At 41.7% G+C, this 19,120-nt stretch overlaps 1 protein-coding gene across 1 annotated transcript in view; it reads left to right on the top strand.

Annotated features, from left to right (window-relative positions):
* TCF20 (transcription factor 20) overlaps window positions 1-9,416 on the top strand; it is a 214,826-nt gene extending 205,410 nt beyond the window's left edge. The window contains exons 7-12 of the mRNA XM_081877579.1: window positions 1,607-1,767; window positions 1,883-2,056; window positions 3,587-3,725; window positions 4,959-5,146; window positions 6,674-6,815; window positions 7,506-9,416. Of these exons, the coding sequence (XP_081733705.1) occupies window positions 1,607-1,767; window positions 1,883-2,056; window positions 3,587-3,725; window positions 4,959-5,146; window positions 6,674-6,815; window positions 7,506-7,684 (983 nt within the window). The 3' untranslated portion in view covers window positions 7,685-9,416. The remainder of the gene's footprint in view (window positions 1-1,606; window positions 1,768-1,882; window positions 2,057-3,586; window positions 3,726-4,958; window positions 5,147-6,673; window positions 6,816-7,505) is intronic.
* Window positions 9,417-19,120: the final 9,704 nt, after the last annotated feature.

Genomic DNA, 19,120 nt, shown 5'->3' with positions numbered 1-19,120 from the left:
TATCATTTAAAAAGCAGCTAACATTTTCTAGGCATTACAAAAGTTTAGAAAATTAGAATGTTAAAAGATAAGAAAACAAGACAGCAACTGTCTGCAGGCTTATAATCTGACAGACAGAGCCCAAGTGGAAAAGGGGATCTTGAGGAAAGAAAAAAACAGGCAAACTCAGACACCAGGTGTTATGTACTGAAGTTCTCACCCTGGGCCAGTGGGGGATACTGTAGATAGTTATGCAAATGAAGGATCGAAAGTGACGTTCAGTGATTGGATGGATACTGTAGATAGTTATGCAAATGAAGGATCGAAAGTGACATTCAGTGATTGGATAGTTTTAGAAAGTTGTTACAGTAACGAGGTTCTGGAGCTCTATATAAGCAGGCTGACTGAGCCCTTCAGTTCAGTTCTGTTCCAGCTTACAAATAAAGAGCTGCTTTGGAGAAATCGCTGTGTCTTCTGATATGTTCACCCACAACTTAACACCAATTCTTAAAGTTAAACCATTTGATCAAAAAGCAGGGGAAACAAATAGTAGCAGGTTTCTCAGCCAGCCAATGGAGCAGCCCTTCTGTCCCACCCCCTGAGTGACAGCCTAGCAGAATGGCTGATAATAAATGGCTGTTCAAGTAGTTGGTGACCAGCAATAATTTAGGCTGTAATAAGTGATTTTTTCCCTACTTTCTCAATGCCCCAGCTGCTTTTTAGAAACACTCAGGACCTTTGTTCAGTCATCAGCTCAGCCTCCTCAGAACTTGCATTTTTAAACTTACCGTATTGGCCCGAATATAAGCTGCACTCCCCCCCCCCAATTCCAACTGTGAAAATTTAAAGTGCTGCTTATATCCGCAACCTTACAGTATGCAGCCAGGAGTGTGAGGCAAACAGTGCCAGGAGCAGGGCAAAGCAGCACCCACCCCATGCGTAGTCCCCCGTCCTCTCCCTCAAGGCCAAGAAGGGAGAGAGCAAAGAAGGGGAAAGGCCGCTGGCAGCTCATCACAGCTCCCCTCCCCCCCCCCAGTATGCAGCCAGGAGCAGCGAGGAAGGGGCTTATATTTGGGTGTTTCCCCCCTTCAATTTTAAAAGTGCGGCTTATATTTGGGTGTGGCTTATATTTGGGGCAATAGGGTGCTTATTTATGAAACTGATCAAACTGTGAGGAGTCTGAGCATGGGCGTAGCCATAATTTTTGTTAGGAGGGGGCAGAACCTCAGATTTGTATTGGTTTGTATTGATTTTGTGGGGGGACAGCTGCCCCTACTGCTCCCCCCCCCCGGTTACGCCCATCTGAGAGAAAAATATTAAGACTATGTATGCTAGATAGGCTTTTGGATGACTTCTCTCTTAGGAATTTCTGTGGATTTAGGAGGGATTGTTCAATACATGCTAAAAGAATTGATGAGTATGGGTTGTGGAGAATAGAATTATTGAATTTGTCATTGGAAGGGACCGTAAGGGTCTTCTAGTCCAACCCACTGCAAGGTACGAATATTTTGCCCAACATGGGGCTCAAACCAGCAACCCTAAGATTGAGAGTCTCGTGCTCTACCAACTGAGCTATACCAGTTGCATGTGTCCTAATATCATTTTTGGGCTATTCTGTCTTTTTCAGGTCAATCATTTGATCCTCACTATCTCATAAACAATGCAATTAGCAATGTGATCTGCTTCCTCACTTTTGGCAATCGTTTTGACTACGAGGATAAGAAATTCCAGAGTTTACTTCATTACCTTGAACTGTCCATGAAGGAAGAAGCTGGACTTCTGCCACAGGTAAGATAAGTTGTTTTGGGGGCAGGGTCATCATGCTTATGTGACTGTTAGATCCTGGGTCTGATTAGTATTTACTATTATTATTATTATTATTATTATTTTATTTTGGCATCAGGCTCTTAATTCACTGCCCTTTTTGACACACATCCCTGGATTGATGCAGAAAGCCTTTTGTCATCAAAAGAAATTAATGGACTATTTAGGTGAGCTTGTGAATGAACACAAAGAAACTTGGGATCCCTCCTCCAAGCGAGACATCACTGAGGCATTTTTGGAAGAAGTTGAGAAGGTGAGGTGCCTTTCATTTACTACATTTTTAGGGAGGGAAATCAAAGAGGTGTACAGAATATATAACCCAATAAAACAAAACATAATAGCATTTCAAAAACTGCTTTGACAAAAAAACCCGTTCATGGCTGAGATTGCCATTCTGGGAAGAGTTGTAAACAATTTATGCAAAATTTGCAATTCATTGGTAGACATCTAATATAAGGAGGAAGTGAGTGCCACCATGTTAGATGCCCTGCTCCTAGCGATGGTGGAGTAGACCTCAGAAGCATGTGGCACCACCAGGAAGGCCTCTTCAGATAACCTCAGTGACTGAGCAGGTCGATAAGGTCAAAGGCGACCTCTCAAGTAATCAGGTATCAATGTGTTTATGGCTTTATTTACCAATAACAGAACCTTCAACGTGACCCAGTAGCAGGTAGGCAGCCAAGGCAGATAGTACCATTGTTTTAACAAGCATGTTTATATGCTTACGGTAGGTTGCACCACTTAGCAATCTAGCTGCAGCATTCATAGAATTGGGTGGGGTTTTTAAAAAATAAATATTTTTATTTTCTAAAGGAAATAATAATAGAGCTGTTGAATTTGAAGGGGCCCCAAAGGTCATCTGGTCCAATCCCCTGCAATGCAGGAATCACAGCTAAAGAATCCCTGGCAGCAGTTGCAGTTTTGGGATCCCCCTTATGTGCTGCCTCTCATAAAGCGCACTGCAGTAATCCAGTCTAGAAGCTACCAGTACCTGGGCCCCCATGGCCAAGTTATCTCTGCCCAGGAATAGTTACAGCTGACATAGCACCTGAAGCAGGTAAAGGTTGCTCCAAGCTACTGATGCCATGTGTGACTCCAGCAGCAACAGTGGATCCAGGAACCTCCCCAGGCTGTTTACTTCCTGAATGAAACCCCATGCAATTGACATATAGATGTGCCAATTGACATATCTCTCAGCCTTGGGAACTGCTCAGCTACAAGGCTTCCATCTTTCCAGGTTTCCACCTCAGTAGGTGATCTAGATATTCCAGAGTTTGACTTAGACATATTGGAGATGAAATGCAACCTGTTAGTTTGTCTTGTATTAGAATATGCCAAGCCATAGGATTAAGCTGGATATTGCCATGTTACATTTGTGGAAAGAACTGTAGCATGGATGCTCTGCTGGCATGATCAGCAATGGCTGTGTCGCATTGGGAAACTCAGGCATGTATATCGCAGCACTATTGCGTGGAATTCTCCAACTGTTCCTTAAAACAGTTCCTCCCCGTGTGGAGCCTTCTCCTTCTCCCCTGTAATCTTTGTGCTGTAAGTCCCTACCTGCTGCTACACACTCCACACCATTTGGCTAGGTGAGAGTGAGAAATGTATAAAATGATGCTGCCACATTATGGGCAGTGTTCCTACATGCCTCAGAGGAGAGGGAGAGAACTAGTAGTAGTGTTTTTGGCAGCAACTCTATGGAAGGTTTAATGTGTACTTCAGGCCTCAGGAAATTCCTGGCAAGCGTCTCTTACATTCTACCTGTATACTGTCTCCTCAGAGAAAGGGCGAAAACAGTAGTTTCAATTACCAAAACCTCCCTCTGATGATTGGTGACCTGTTTTCTGCTGGCACAGAGACCACCACCACTACATTGCGCTGGGGCCTGCTCTACATGATCCTCTATCCTGACATCCAGAGTAAGAGCCACTGCTGAGTAATGTTTTAGGGACCACCTCTCTGTGCATGAAGGTCTTGGGAGGAAGCCCTGCTTCTTTCTACCTGCTGAGTCAGATGGATCAAGGCACAGAGTAGAGTTTTCTCTATAATCACCTTATTTCTATAGAATCCTCTCCCTTAGGAAGCCTACCAGAGCATGACAAGATGAGCTTTTAGAAGGTACTGTAAATCCTTCTTTTTTGCGAAAGTTTTCCAGGGCTGGGGGAGAATATATCCCATCTTTGGACTATAAAACGGTCTAAAAGGCAATTCAAAAGCATAAAATAACTACAGAAAAGTACAATAACAATATAATAAGTACAGTAGGTACAATAGCAATATAAACCAGTAGAAAAAAAGAAAAGCATCAACAGAGGAAGTAGAATCTATTCAAACAGCAGAGAGGAAATCAGATTAGTTTTGATGAGACTGATATATTGCAGCATTATAAAGCTCACCCAGACTTCCTTTTGTGCTGTGTTTCTAGGCACAGGTTTGTGCCTTGTGTCCACCTGCTTTTCTTGCCTCAGCACTTTCCCCATTGAATCAGTGCAAACAGAAATCACCAGAAAACTCAATTGTTCATTTGTTTTGATTCAGCATTTAAAAAGTGAGTTTTTGCAGGGAGAGCAGTGGGGCGGGGCGGGGGGCTGGGGGACGGGACAAAGCACTCAGAAACTGTGTTTTAAATTGCAGACCTGTGCCTTCAAAGTGTGGGGCAAAAGCTATCTTCTGTCAAATCTCTCCAGCTTTCACTGAACTCTACAATTTAAAGTGAACATAAATTTCACATGACACACAGAACGGCATAGGCTAATACCTGCATTATTAATTTCGTGTGGGGGTCATCTTAAAATTATTGATTTTTGTAATGTTATATCTCCATTATTATTGCAATTCTTTTGTTCTAATTGGCAAAGGTTGGATAATAAATGTTCACAAATAAAATATATTTCCAAATAAACACACATATATAAACATGCATTGATATATAAATAAAAGAACGCACACTATACAGTACAAAGTAGAGTCCAATTCTAGAACTGTGTTGAAGCTGATCTAGATGTTCCCTCCATCCCTGGAAAAACAGTGTTGAAAGATCTGTAGTGAGACAACTCATGCATTATTCTTGGTGTAAAGAACGTTTAGATCTCCCTGTTTCTCCGTTGTCAGTTGCAGCACATTGTAAGTTACATCCTTATCTTATTTCCCAGGTAAAGTCCAAGAAGAAATTGATGCAGTGATTGGTAGGAACAGATCTGTCACATTAGAGGACCAGGCAAATATGCCTTACACTCGTGCTGTGATCCATGAAACTCAACGTTTTGGGGATATTGTTCCTGCTGGCATACTCCATAGAGCATATCGTGATACAGAGGTGGAAGGCTTCTTCATCCCAAAGGTATGATGGGTTAGAGAGAAGATATAGTGAAAGAGAGCAAAGAGTTATGTAAACAGATAATCACAAAAAACAAAAACAAAGCTTTTTTGCAATTAATATTGAATATACCCAGTCAGGCCTTTGAAGCTTAATGAGAATGTGGACTCTTCTCCATTAGAGATTTTAAAGCAGATGTTGGATGGCCATCAGTCATGGATGCTTTAGTTGAGATTCCTGTACTGGACTAGATGACCCTTGCGGTCCCTTCTAACACTACAATTCTATGATTCTATGAATATCCTCTGGCCTGACAAAAGTATGACCCTAGTAGGATTTTACCTTGGAAATCAGACTTGTAAGCGACAGCCAATTTATAACATTCCATGTATCTGCTTGAAAGTTAGTAGAATAGTTGGAACTAGGAAAACATTTAGGAGAATGTCCATGATCATATAAGAGCTTTTTGATAGGGTTACTTAATATGACAGTACAGTCATGCCTTGGTTCTCTAATTGTGACGCGAACATTTTGGCTCCCGAATGCTGCAAACACGTGAGTGTTCCGCTTTCTGAACATTTTTTGGAAGCCGACCTTCCGACGCAGCTTCTGCGGCTTCTGATTGAGTGCAGGAAGCTCCTTCAGCCAATCAGAAGTCTCGCCTTGGTTTTCAAAAAATTTTGGAAGTTGAATGGGCTTCCAGAACGGATTCCATTTGAGAACCAAGGTACGACTGTAATGGTTTTGGGGGTAATACACTGTTATTTGGGGTAATGCACGGTTATAAATATATTTAAATTTGATAGTCACTTTATCTTACCCAAGGCAACCCAAAGAGACAAACAACCAAAGAAAACCCCGCACATAGCTACATTAAACAAGGGGATGAAATGAAAAAAATACATTAATTACATCCCACCCACTCCTAAAAGGCCACAGTTAGTTAAAGGCCAAAGACTTGGTTATAGAGGAAAAAATTTTGCCTAGTGCCTAAATATAATGATGGCACCACCCCCAACTCAAACAGCCACTTCATGATACTATGGCTGATTGTATTCTTACTGTCCACCATAATAACAAGCTGGGGAAGCCATAGTACATCATCTATCTGGAGGCCAACGCATTCTGATGTTTCACAAGCAAACATGACAATGGGCAGTCCTCGGTTATGACAACCAGTTTTTGAAAGTTAAGATTTGGTTAGCTGTTGGGAATTAATTGGTACACTTTTATGTTTGTTTGCTCAGGGGTTGTTTTTGTGTGTGTGTGTGTGTTTCAGCTCACATGTGTTGAAAATAGATGAAAAATGCTGATGAAAAAGATGTATTAATATAATTTAACATTTAAATAATTTCTAATTGGGTTGTTAGCATCCAATCCTAGGTAGTCCAACATTTGGGGAGATATATTGAGGTGGATTGGATCTAGGTGCAGATTTTCTGTTCTGCTCTGTCCAAAAGAAATGAGAGATATTAAACAAAAAGAGGTGATGAATTTGCTTTGTTCGTCCATTATTCTAAATCACACTTATTTCTGGGGGGATGTTCTCAGGGTACCACAATCGTGACCAACCTGTCATCCGTGCTGAAAGATGAAACCATGTGGGAGAACCCGCATCAGTTTTGGCCAGAGCACTTTCTGGATGCCAATGGGCAGTTTGTCAAGCGAGAAGCTTTCATACCTTTCTCAGCAGGTAAACTGAAAGGGAAGAAGAGTTTGTGAGGAACAAACTTTCCTGCCTTCACCAGAAAAAGGGTATTCTCTATGGGTTCAAGCCAGCCTGTTCCATTATTATGATCAGATGGTCAGTTTTATCAGCGTCAGAAATCAGATTAGGCTCTGCACAGACCAAAACTTTGCAGAGAGCTGGGGTTGGTTTTGTAGAATTGTCATCAGGCATTCTGGATGGGAAATCTTCTGGAAACCTCATGAGCTCTTCCAGGCCCAAACCATTTTTCTTTTTCTTTTTTTGCAGCAAAATCAGATTGATATCAAATATCTTACAGTGCCAGCCCTGCCAATAGGCCAATTGACCAGGTCATCATAGGAAACTGGTTTGGGGTATCATGAAAGGGCAAGGAATTGCTTTTTTAATTATTTGTATTGTATTTTAACTCTTAGGGAGAGGTCCTTGTGGTACTCTGCCTCAGGCACCAAGTATAGGTATTATGAACTTGACTGTGTGGGGCTCTGTTTGGTTTTGTACCTTAGGCGGCAATAGTTCAGACAGAAAATGAGTTGGCCAGGCTTGTTGTTGTAATTTTACATATCTTTATCAAGCTATTACATAAGGGCCAGGGTAGAGATAGGAAGGGCCTTCTTGTAACTGATTTGAATGAGCCAGAATTGACATTTTGGTGTTGTCATTGTTCTTTCCTCTCAGGTCGTCGTATCTGTCTTGGAGAACAACTGGCTAGAATGGAGCTTTTCTTCTTTTTCACCAGCCTCCTACAGCGTTTCACCTTCCATATTGCAGAAGATCACCCAAGACCAAGAGAAGATGGGTGTTTCGCTTTTACACTCGTCCCACATCCTTATTATATCAAGGTTGTTTCAAGATGAGTGCAGGCACCTGCACAAACATACTTCTACATTTTGAGTCATTCACAGTGCAAATTACCTTAAAGATATAGGTCTGCTGAATCCATAAAGTAATAGATCACAGGAGCTCATTTACTGATTCTTCCTTTAGCAAGAATCACATTTATGGTTTTTTTTCCAGTTTCTCCCTTTCTCTTATCTTTTCTTTTTTCTTTTTTGTTTTAAATAAATACAGTTTTAATAGAATCATAGAATCTTATAGTTGGAAGGGACCCAACCCCCTGCAATGCAGGAATCTCAGCTAAAGCATCCATGACAGATGGCCGTCCAACCTCTGCTTAAAAACCTCCAAGGAAGGAGAGTCCACTTCCTCCCAAGGGAGTCCCTTCCACTGTCAAGAAGCTCTTACTATCAGAAAGTTCAGGAATGCCACCATCCTCCTGAAGGTGCAAGAGTGAAAGAGCAGCTCTTACTGTCAGAAAGTTCTTCTGTGTGTTTAGTCGGAATCTCCTTTCTTGTAACTTGAATCCATTGATGTGAGTCCTACCCTCCTGAGCAGGAGAAAACTTCCATCTTCCATGGGATAGCCCGTTAGATATTTGAAGATGGCTATCATAACTCCTCTCAATCTCCTCTTTTCCAGGCTAAACATACCCAATATATATTATATAATAATATATAACAATTATATATAACAACAAAAATATATAACAAAAATATATAAAAGGTATATAAAATATATAAAAAAGAATAAAAAGGTACAAAACCAAAATCCCAACTTGCCTCCCTCCCTATTCCAGGACAGATCAATCTAGTTCAGCTTGCCCAAGTCCAATCTGTGATTTCAGTGGCTGCCGTTCTTCAGGGTTATCAATAAAGTATTTGTTAAAAGGATGCCACATTTCAACAAAATCATCTACACAATTTGCGTTATTAAATGCATGCACTGATACAGCAATAGACCATACATTCTGTTTCCAATGAGAGATACACAGACTTTCCAATCCTTTCCAATTCTGTGCCATCTGGAAAATGTGGTGCTTCTAAAAGAAAAGTATTTGGTTCTTCATAAGAAAGGTCAGGTTGCCCTTCTTTAAAAATAGTTGACAGTCTCAAACTTGGGGTACATTCCACATGTTGACCTGTAATACAGTATAGCTTATTGCTCAAAACTGAGTTGATACTCATTTTAGTGGTTTTTTAGCCCACAAATTATTCCAATTCACCTCCCTAATGTCTATCCCTAGATCAGATTCCCATTGCTGTTTCACAGAGTTACATCCTCCAATTGTTAACTCATTAATTATATGATACAGTATAGATAAAGGGGTTTTTTGTCTATTCATTTGTATGTAAAATCAAATTTTCAAATGATGTTAAATGTCTTGTGGCATGTGCTTAAACTTCAGAATTTGATATAAAACACACTATTTGATGAACATAAAGACAATTTACACACTGCATTCCAGTTTCTATTGTTATTTGTTCAGCAGATATAGGTTAACCATATTCAAATAAATCAATTAGTACATGAAGATCTTTCTCCATTTCTGAATAATATGTTTTTTTCCTGTCATATGAAAAAGTGGATGCAGTACAAAAGGTATCAACGGTGAGATTGAAGAAGCTAATTTAGGTGCCCACATCTTCCATACTTTCAGATCCGCCTTTGTAAATGTATTTATTATCAAATCAAACATATTTTTATTGTGTATTAAAAATGATAGACTCAGTAGTCTATATATTTCTATCAGACTCCATTTGCCACCATGTTTTATCATTTGCATTTTGTATTGTTCCAATTATATTTTGAATATTGTTAGTATAATACTACTACTACTACTACTACTACTAATAATAATAATTTATTTATATCCTGCCCATCTGAGTAAATGAGATGAAGCAAGACTCTCCACCACCGAGACTGCTGATAGATTTCAGCTAATTGTAATCTGCATCTTTTACCCTGGTGTACAAAGTTTACAAAGTTTCATCCTTTGCCATTTTTTAAAAAATCTCAGTTGAAATACAGATGAGTATAGTCTGAAACAAAAACAAATTTTTGGGTAGAACCATCCTTTTCACTGAGGACACTCTTCCCATCCATGATAACTTCAACCTGGACCAGTGTTTGAAATCTTTATTAATATTTCTTATTAATGCCAGAAAAACATTTGTGATTATTATTTTTTTGCCAAACATATGTTTGCCTATCATTATTTTCAGTGGGTTAGTGGGTTGTGGACATGTGCCAGAAGAGGACCAGAGATGGAGTTCCTGGGGTGTCACTATAGGCTAGCTAGGTAAGGGGAGATATGGCATGGGGCGACAGCCAGGTTGGTTGAGGAGAAGGGATAACAGATGGTTAAAGGTGGTTGCCCCTTCCAGGCTGCCCTGCACCTGGCAGGACTTTGGTAACTAAGCCATTGTGCCTTCCTGCTTGGTGGTGCTGTTGCTAAATGCTAGGTCATTTCGCAAGAAAATATATATCATCCATGATTTGATTGTGGATGATGTGGTTGACCTGGTGTGAATTACCTGGATGGAGGTGTTATGTGGGCCAAACTTGAACCAGCTATGTCCACCCTGTGCAATATCAGTATAGCTGGAGATTTGAGAGGTTGGATTCTTGCCATTCATGGAGATTCCACTGGTCTCATCAGAAAACCACTTCACCTGGGAGCTGGATATTAGGGCTTTTACTTGGGGTTCAGCCAGCAAAACAATACAGAATCTTAGTATACCACCCATTCCACTGCCCAACAACCTCCTTGACTGAGCTAGAGGAGGCTGTCTTTAATGTGGCTTTGAAAACAATAGTATTGGGCCTATGTCTTGCGCAGTCTGGCTCAAGAGCTTGTGGTCACCATAGGGCTGTCTCAATGCGCTGTAGCCCCAGTGCATATTGCAGGTCACACTTGATCTGGTTTTCACCACAGGATGGACTGGGAGGGATAAAGCAGTAGGCAAGATTAGTGTCACCTTGCTGTCATAGACATATCACTTCCTGGTGTAGTTTGGAAGGTCCTGTTTGTAGGGATGGGGAGCCTATTGAGATGGCCCATCTCCAGAGACTTACAGAATCTGCGAGAGCACTGAGTCCTCTTGGGGAGCTTCCAGTCAGCATACTAAGCACTCCTGCAAGGTCCTGGTCCCACTGTGGAAAAGTGAAAGGACAATTGACACACAGAATCACAGAACTGTAGAGTTGGAAGGGGCACCCAGGGTCATCTAGTCCAACAACCTGCAATGTAGGAATCTTGACTAAAGCATCCATCACTACCAAATGCCATTTCTGGCAGTGTGGAGCTTAGAGTACCTCTGGTTTTCTCAAGAATGTGGGGCAATGAAACAGACCAGCTGATGGCTGAAGTCTCACAGCAACTATGACCAAGAACAGTCGAGAGAAACATAGCCATACCTACCAGCAGTGGACCATGTGATAGGGCACTGCCCGTTGATAGCACTGACTGGGCCAAGGCCCTTCTGAATTCTGACACCACCTTGCCCTGGATAAACATGTCTACCCCTGTAATTCTCACTGCTTGGAGAATTGAGCTTTGTAACAATATTGATGAAGTTGAAGTACTGCTGTCTGAGGATAGCTTAATCCTGTGAGAGCTGGGGAAATCACCCAACAGAAGAATGCAATATTCTTGCCTGGGCTTTATGGCAGTTTGGGAAAGATACAAAGCTCAGTGAAAGCATATGAGTGAAGTGTCCTTAACACTGCAGCCACATGACTGAATCTGAAGGAGGGCAGGGAAGGAGGTGTATCCCAACCCCCTTGTGTTATTAGTTGGGCTCAAGGTGAAAGGGCTCTATTTCTCCCTTTTGCCATATCTGTGGGGAGTGTCTGACTATTGAACCCTGAGTGGCATTGTGCTTTTAAATATATACAGTTACAGATAGGTAGCCGTGTTGGTCTGCCATGGTCAAAACAAAATAAAAAAATTCCTTCCAGTAGCACCTTAAAGACCAACTGAGTTAGTTCTAGGTATGAGCTTTCGTGTGCATGCACACTTCTTCAAAATATCTGAAGAAGTGTGCATGCACACGAAAGCTCATACCTAGAACTAACTCAGTTGGTCTTTAAGGTGCTACTGGAAGGAATTTTTTTTTTTATTTTGTTTTAAATATATACGTAATGTAAAGGTAAAGGTACCCCTGCCCGTATGGGCCAGTCTTGACAGACTCTAGGGTTGTGCGCTCATCTCACTCTAGAGGCCGGGAGCCAGCGCTGTCCGAAGACACTTCCGGGTCACGTGGCCAGCGTGATGAAGCTGCTCTAGCGAACCAGCACCAGAGCAGCACACGGAAACGCCGTTTACCTTCCCACTATAAAGCGGTACCTATTTATCTACTTGCACTTAAGGGTGCTTTCAAACTGCTAGGTGGGCAGGAGCTGGGACCGAGCAACGGGAGCGCACCCCGCCGCGGGGATTTGAACCGCCGACCATGCGATCGGCAAGTCCTAGGTGCTGAGGTTTTACCCACAGCGCCACCCGCGTCCCTAAAATATATGTATATGTATATTCCTAAAATATATGTATATGTAAAATATATGTATATGTTAAAATAAATATATATGTAGAAATCTGATAAAACTCCAGGTTCTTATCTCCTTGTCCCTGTTTAAATGAAATGCTTTTTTTTTTTTTTTTTTTTTTTTTTATTTACCTTGCAGCTCATGCTTATCATGGAACTGGCCCTATCTGGAGAGGAGTGATTTTGAGTGGGAAAATGACTGGCAGAGAAAGGGCAAAGCATCTCTACCTGGCCCAGTTTTTAAATGGCTTGGTGTTTGAATGCCTAATAAAGGTTTGATAAAGTAAGTAGGCTTGGTGTTTGTTTATTTTGTTTTTTTTTGGGGGGGGGGAATATAGACTGATTTATCAGAAAGCTCTTAAGTGCTGTACAGTAGAAAATCAGCAGAACTTTTAAGAACAAATGTAGGTAACTAAATTATAAGTATTAAATAATAATAGGCTTTCTGAAATGAAAAGGTTTTCAGCAAGCATCTAAATCACCTGCCTAATGTCAAGGGAGGCCTACAGGGAGGTCTTTTGAGCTTTCTTGACCAGTGTTCAGGAAAAGCTGCTCTTTCCCCCCATTTCCCCCCTTTTTTGGCCTTGTCTCCCACTTCCAAATGATGGTTCATGTATGTTGACAGTGCTGCATTCATGTGCATTATTGCATTGCTCACCTCAGTTTCACCCACCCACTTCACAGAGCCAACCATGATGTAGAGCTGCTGGAAATTCAACAGCCCCCCCCCCATCCCTAGAGGCACACCCAGGGAGGACAAGAGGCTTTAGATATGAGCAGGGGGCAGCAACCACATGAAATATTGGAAAGAAACAAGAATATGACCCAAATGGAAAGGATATTCACCAAATGAAAGACTGAGTGGATAGTTGGCAGGGATGTTGGCGTGTTCCAGTGAAAACAGAAAGAGGAGTGGAAATTGCAAGTGTTTGCGCCTTTGCCCCATGTCCCATCCAGTGAATAGAATCAGTACATATCACTCACCTCTTACATGGGTGTGTGTGTGTGTGTGTGTGTGTGTGTGTGTGTGTGTGTGTCATATTCCAGGGATAGAGTGCAAAGCTGAAATAGCTTCCTTGGAGCCACCTCCAAATGGGTGCCTTCTGGAGCTGGTGCACTGAGCAGGTCTTGCCCCCCAAGCAAAGCAGAAAGCTTTTGGAAGCAGCCTGAAATTTAGGGCCCTTCCCTCCAGCATACCTTACTGGTTTTGGTGACAGCTTATGCTAAAGCTGATAAAGGCCTAGCTGAACTTGCTACAGTGGAACCTTGGTTTTCAAACATAATCTGTTCTGGAAGACCGTTCGACTTCTGAAACATTCGAAAACCAAGGCGCAAAGGGCTGTCAGCAAATTCAATTAAGAAAATTGAAAAATACGCAGCGGAAGCTGTTTGACTTCCGAGGCACATTTGAAAATGGAAGCAATTACTTCCGGGTTTTCAGCATTCGGGTTCCGAAACATTCATCAATGGAGACATTTGAGAACCGAGGTTCCACTGTACCACTAAATATAAGCAGTTCGATTTCATGTTTGTTGATAATGCTGTAATATTTTTAGTTGATTCTAATAAAGGTTTTATCCTGCTGTGGATTCTGGGTTTCTTTTAATGGGCCAACACAGGGAGCTATAGAGTTAACAGGCATTTTGAAGAGAAATTAGTAATTTCCTGAAAAGGCTGCCTTTGGGTGGCACCAGACCACGACACAAGGTGATAAAACAGATGGAATGAGTGTTAAGAATGGGCTGTGGCATTCCATATACAGTGAAGGAATTCATAAGACGAAGAATTTCATGGGGAAAAGCAGGATCATTTAGAAGGGCAGATTTTGAATTAACTTCACATTTTCCATAAAACAAACTGAGTATGTTTTGCTTAGTATGGAGAAAGCAGGGCAAAATACATTTCCCCCAATATTTTAAGAACAGTCCTGCTGCATCAAGTCAAAGGCCCATCTAGTTCTGTGTCAGCTTGCCTCCACAGTGGCCAACCAGATGCCTATGAAGAGCCCATAAGCACAACAGCATTTCCCTCAGTTGTGGACAGGGCTGCTGAGAAGGAGGAATGGGGTGCTGATGTACCAGGGTCCAGGCGGGGAGAAAGAGAGAGAGATGTAAGTATCCTACAATGTCATGAAGCAAAACGTGCAGGGCCCCTTCTAAGCAATTTCTGTGAGATGAGCCAGTCTGACTGTTCCCACCTCCCAATGTTCACAGGAAACAAGTGATTGGTGAGTGAGCTATTTGGGGTGCCAGGTGCCAGGAATCTCTGGGGAGCTAAAGAGTTCTGTTTTCTCCTCCCCTTTAATGCATTTTATCTGCTTCTGACTTATTTTCTTTGGAATCTCCATACTTGGCCCTTTCTTTTTTTCTGAGCAACCAGAATACAGCTTTCTTGTGATGGGTTTGTCTGGGATCAGTTGCTCCTTAGAAATTCCAGATGAGCCTCTCTGCACACAGCATTGCACAACCAGTGTGCCCCTAGCAAAGAAGATCCTCTTCTCGGCGGTTCGAATCCCCGTGGCGGGGTGCGCTCCCGTTGCTCGGTCCCAGCGCCTGCCAACCTAGCAGTTCGAAAGCACCCCCGGGTGCAAGTAGATAAATAGGGACCGCTTACTAGCGGGAAGGTAAACGGTGTTTCCGTGTGCTGCGCTGGCTCGCCAGATGCAGCTTGTCACGCTGGCCACGTGACCCGGAAGTGTCTGCGGACAGCGCTGGCTCCCGGCCTTTAGAGTGAGATGAGCGCACAACCCTAGAGTCTGGCAAGACTGGCCCGTACGGGCAGGGGTACCTTTACCTTTACCTTTTTCCCTCAGAAAGTGGGGCAACTGCTGTAAGATTTTTTTCATTGTGATAATCTTGTCTGTATTTAAAATCTCATCACTAGTCATAGGTTACTGTACTTGTATTTGGTCCTATAGCCCTGCATCTGAGGGATTCAAAACTTCAGAAGAAACCTGAGTAATTCTGGTTCCATATGGATACTATTTAACTTATGTTCCTGAGCTAGATTTGAGTGTGATTTTATTTTGGCAATATTTTGTAAGCCAGTCTGAGAGCCTATTGGGTCTATAACAACAACCACCACCATTCAAGAGCCCTGCTTTGGGATTACAGCTTCTGTAGAGAGGTAGTTTCAGGTGGAAAGGAGGATGTACAGACAGGATGAAATGTTCGGAGGAGAAACGCTCTCTCTCCTAGGACTTTTCACCCAGTATGTGCAATATTATCTTCCTGCACTTGCATCTCTTGCTAAATGTCTTCATGAGATTACAGTTCATTGCCTCGCACTGAATAGTATTGATCAACATTTTTCATAGTTTCCTGGCAGCAAAGGACAGAGCTGCCTTCCTCCAGGCTCACTTACACAATATTGTGACCTTGCCATAAATACAAGGAAGGGACACTCATGGGAATCAGTGATTTCTTTTTTTTTTATTGCATTCCTGCTGGTCATTCAGAAAATAAACTCAGCCTGTGGCTACTTGGTTTCCCGCAATGTATTTCAATGACCATTCTGCGTCACACATTTCATGTCCCTTGAAAGTGATTAGTCTCAAGACAAAGTGTGGCAAACTTGTAAGTTTCATAATCGCTTCGCACCCCTGCAGCCAGACTTTAGGCTTCACTTTCTGGAAGTGGGGCTGAACTCACAAGACCAGATAAGCCCTACCACTTGCAGTTTTTAGATAAGCAATGTAGGTTTACCTTTTTACCATGGCTGGGGGAGGGGGTGGGGATCATGATTTGTACAAAAGTTATTGTGATTTTTATTGCTAGACTGGACATGACAGAGCTACAATCCCCATAATGCTTAACAAACTATAGTTCCCAGGATTCTTTGGGCGAAGTCAAGTGCTTTAAGTGTGTTCTTAAGGCAAAGGTAAAGGCCCCCTGGACAGTTAAGTCCAGTCAAAGGTGACTAAGGGGTTGCAGTACTCATCTCGCTTTCAGGCCAAGAGAGCCAGCGTTTGTCCACAGACAGCTTTCCGGGTCATGTGGCCAAGCATGACTAAACAGCTTCTGGCACAATGGAACACCGTGACGGAAACCAGAGCGCCGGGAAACGCCATTTACCTTCCTGCTGCAGCTGTACCTATTTATCTACTTGCACTTTGACGTGCTTTCGAACTGCTAGGTTGGCAGGAGCTGGGACTAAGCAACAGGAGCTCACACCACGTCATGGGGATTCAAATCACCAACCTTCTGATCAGCAAGCCCAAGAGGCTCAGTGGTTTAGACCACAGTGCCACCCGCATCCCTATGCTTAATGTATGATGTGGACATCACCCCAATCAATCCTTCAAAAACTCCTAAGAGGAGGCAGGTGTATGTTTTCAGCTATTCTCTGGAGTAGCTCAACGTGATTCTTAAATTATTTTTATAGTGCTTCTAACATAGGTGAAATCGGTCAGTTCCTAGTGGTCTGACTGGAAAAATGAGCCAGAAAGAACTTATCAGTTAATATCCAATACCCCTCCTGCAAATATTTCAGCTGGCAATAGAAAAGACAAGCACGATACTACAGATTATGGTATCAGAGCTTTATCAGAAAGCTCTTAAGGGCTGTACAGTAGAAAATCAGCAGAACTTTTAAGAACAAATCTACGTAACTAAATTATATGTATTAAATAATAATAGGCTTTCTGAAATTAAAAAGTTTTCAGCAAGCATCTAAATCACGATAGCGAGAGCACCTGCCTAATGTCTAGAATATCGGGGGGGGGGGGGGTAACTGCTTAGGATATGGTTCTGAAATGCTTACTTCTATTTCTAAAAAGCTATTTGCCCAGCAAATCTGGTTGAAGACGTGCCACAGAGATGTATGAGATGAAACTGGGGAGTGAAAGATGAACTGTTTTGCAGGTATCAGCCACAGTGATAACTCTACTTTTAACTTTTGCTGTGCTTGAATGATTTAGGAACATAGGAAGCCATCTTCTACTGAGCCAGACCAGTGGTATCTAGTACAGTATTGTCCACACTGACTGGCAGCAAAACTTTAGGATTGCAGGCAGGATTCAATCCATGAAATCCAACGGTGTGCAAATGTTTCTCCAGTGATGCTGCGCCACATGACATACAGGGACACTGTGTTGCAATACTTCTTCATCCCCAAGGTATCTAGAGCTGGTTGAGACTTGAGGGCATTCTGAACAGAAGCAGGCAGACAGCTTCTCTATTTTGTAGAGTGTTTAATCAAATCAGAATGGATAAACTATTCCAGAGGGTTTTTCTTCTTCAATGAACCTGATCCTCAGATCTCTCAGTTGCCTTGAACCTGAGGAGTTAAAAGCAAAAATAATAATAATTACAGGTTCAAAGCAAATGGTTTAAATTATCAGTGAAAATGCCTCTGTCCTTCACCCCTACGGAGGGAGGCAAGAGGTAAAGTAGTAGAGAGGACAGGAGAGAGGTTTCTGGGATTGGAAGTTTCCTACATTTCTTTTGGCATTGATATTCTACCTCTCTAACATAAAGGTATCAAAGACAGTGGGGCTAACTGATCAATAGGAACTGTAGAAAAGTGGGATTAGATAGAGGTGATGCTGTTGACACTGTGTACTGAGACTTTGACAAAACTTTTGACAAAATATCTCACTAGGGACTCTTCAGTCAGCGTAGTAGCTGAAAAATAAGAGAAGAGGTCCTCTTGTGGATCAGTATCTGGTTAAGAAACAGGAAGCAGGAAGTAGGAATAAATGGACAATTCTCCCAATGCATGGATGTTAGGGGTGAGCAATTAAGGTAGTTAAGTTAGCTGAAGGTGCAAAATCATTCAGGGTGGTTAAAATTGAAGACGATTGTGAAGGATATCTCCAAATAAGGTAAAAGGGCAGTTAGATGGCAAATGAAATTCTATGTAAACAAGTGCAAAGCGATTAACCTTGGGGCATCCCCCCCCCCTTAATTTCACAGATACACTTGTGGCATCTGAACTAGCAGAGGCTGATCAAGAACAAGACCTCTGCTAGAGGATAGCTTGATGTGGTGGATAGCTTGCATTGACACAGTGTGCAACAGCTGTAAAAACAGAGAATTCCATGCTAGGGATCACTAGAAAAGGCATTGAAAATACACTCCCACTATCAGAATGCTGTCACATGTCTATTTTGTGAATAAACTTTGAACATTGTGTATATTTCTGGGCACCTTATCTCAAAAGGACTATCACAGAGTTGGAAAGGGTTCAGAAAAATGATCAAGGGGATGGAGCAACTTTCCCATAAGATAAGGTTACAAGTATTCTAAGCTTTTTCATTTAGAGAAAAAGCAAGTAATTTATACTGTTATGAGAGAGGGAGAAAAACTTTTACCTATCCACTTCCTTAATGCCATGCATAATGTTATGACATTATCTCATGTTACCTCTTCCTCACCTTTCCTCTAAATTAAAAAAATCCCACTTGCTGAAACCTTTCCTCTTCAAGGAAGTGAAGATGTACTGTTGGTATGGTGGCATTCCTGTCAGCACTTTGCTTTTGGGAGTTGGAACTGGCCCGATTACTTTATTTCATACTTGAGAAAACTTTTTTTTTTTTTAATAAAATATTTATTAGGGTTTTTTATAAAAGAAATACAAAGATAATAAACAGCATTGCTTTGTTTTAACAAAATTTCATAACTTCTTTGGACTTCCTCACGTCTCCCGCTCCCACTTACATCGTTAATAATTTTTTTCAAGCAAATTATCATCTTATTTGCAAATTTATAACCACTCAATTCAATATAGTGTAACAATTCTCCAACAAATTTTTGTTTCTCTTAATCTCATTTATCGTCAATTTCCGATCCAATTTAGTGATGGCCAATTATTTATAACCAAGCATCCTTATTAACATTCCTCTAAATCACAATATTTTTGTAGATAAATCTTAAATTTCTTCCAATCTTCTTCAATCCTTTCTTCTCC

This window comes from Podarcis erhardii (genome assembly GCF_964252035.2).
Source record: "Podarcis erhardii genome assembly, chromosome: 10".
Lineage (NCBI taxonomy): Eukaryota > Metazoa > Chordata > Lepidosauria > Squamata > Lacertidae > Podarcis > Podarcis erhardii.
Note: the sequence above shows the minus strand (reverse complement) of the source record. Positions and strands in the feature narration are given on the sequence as shown.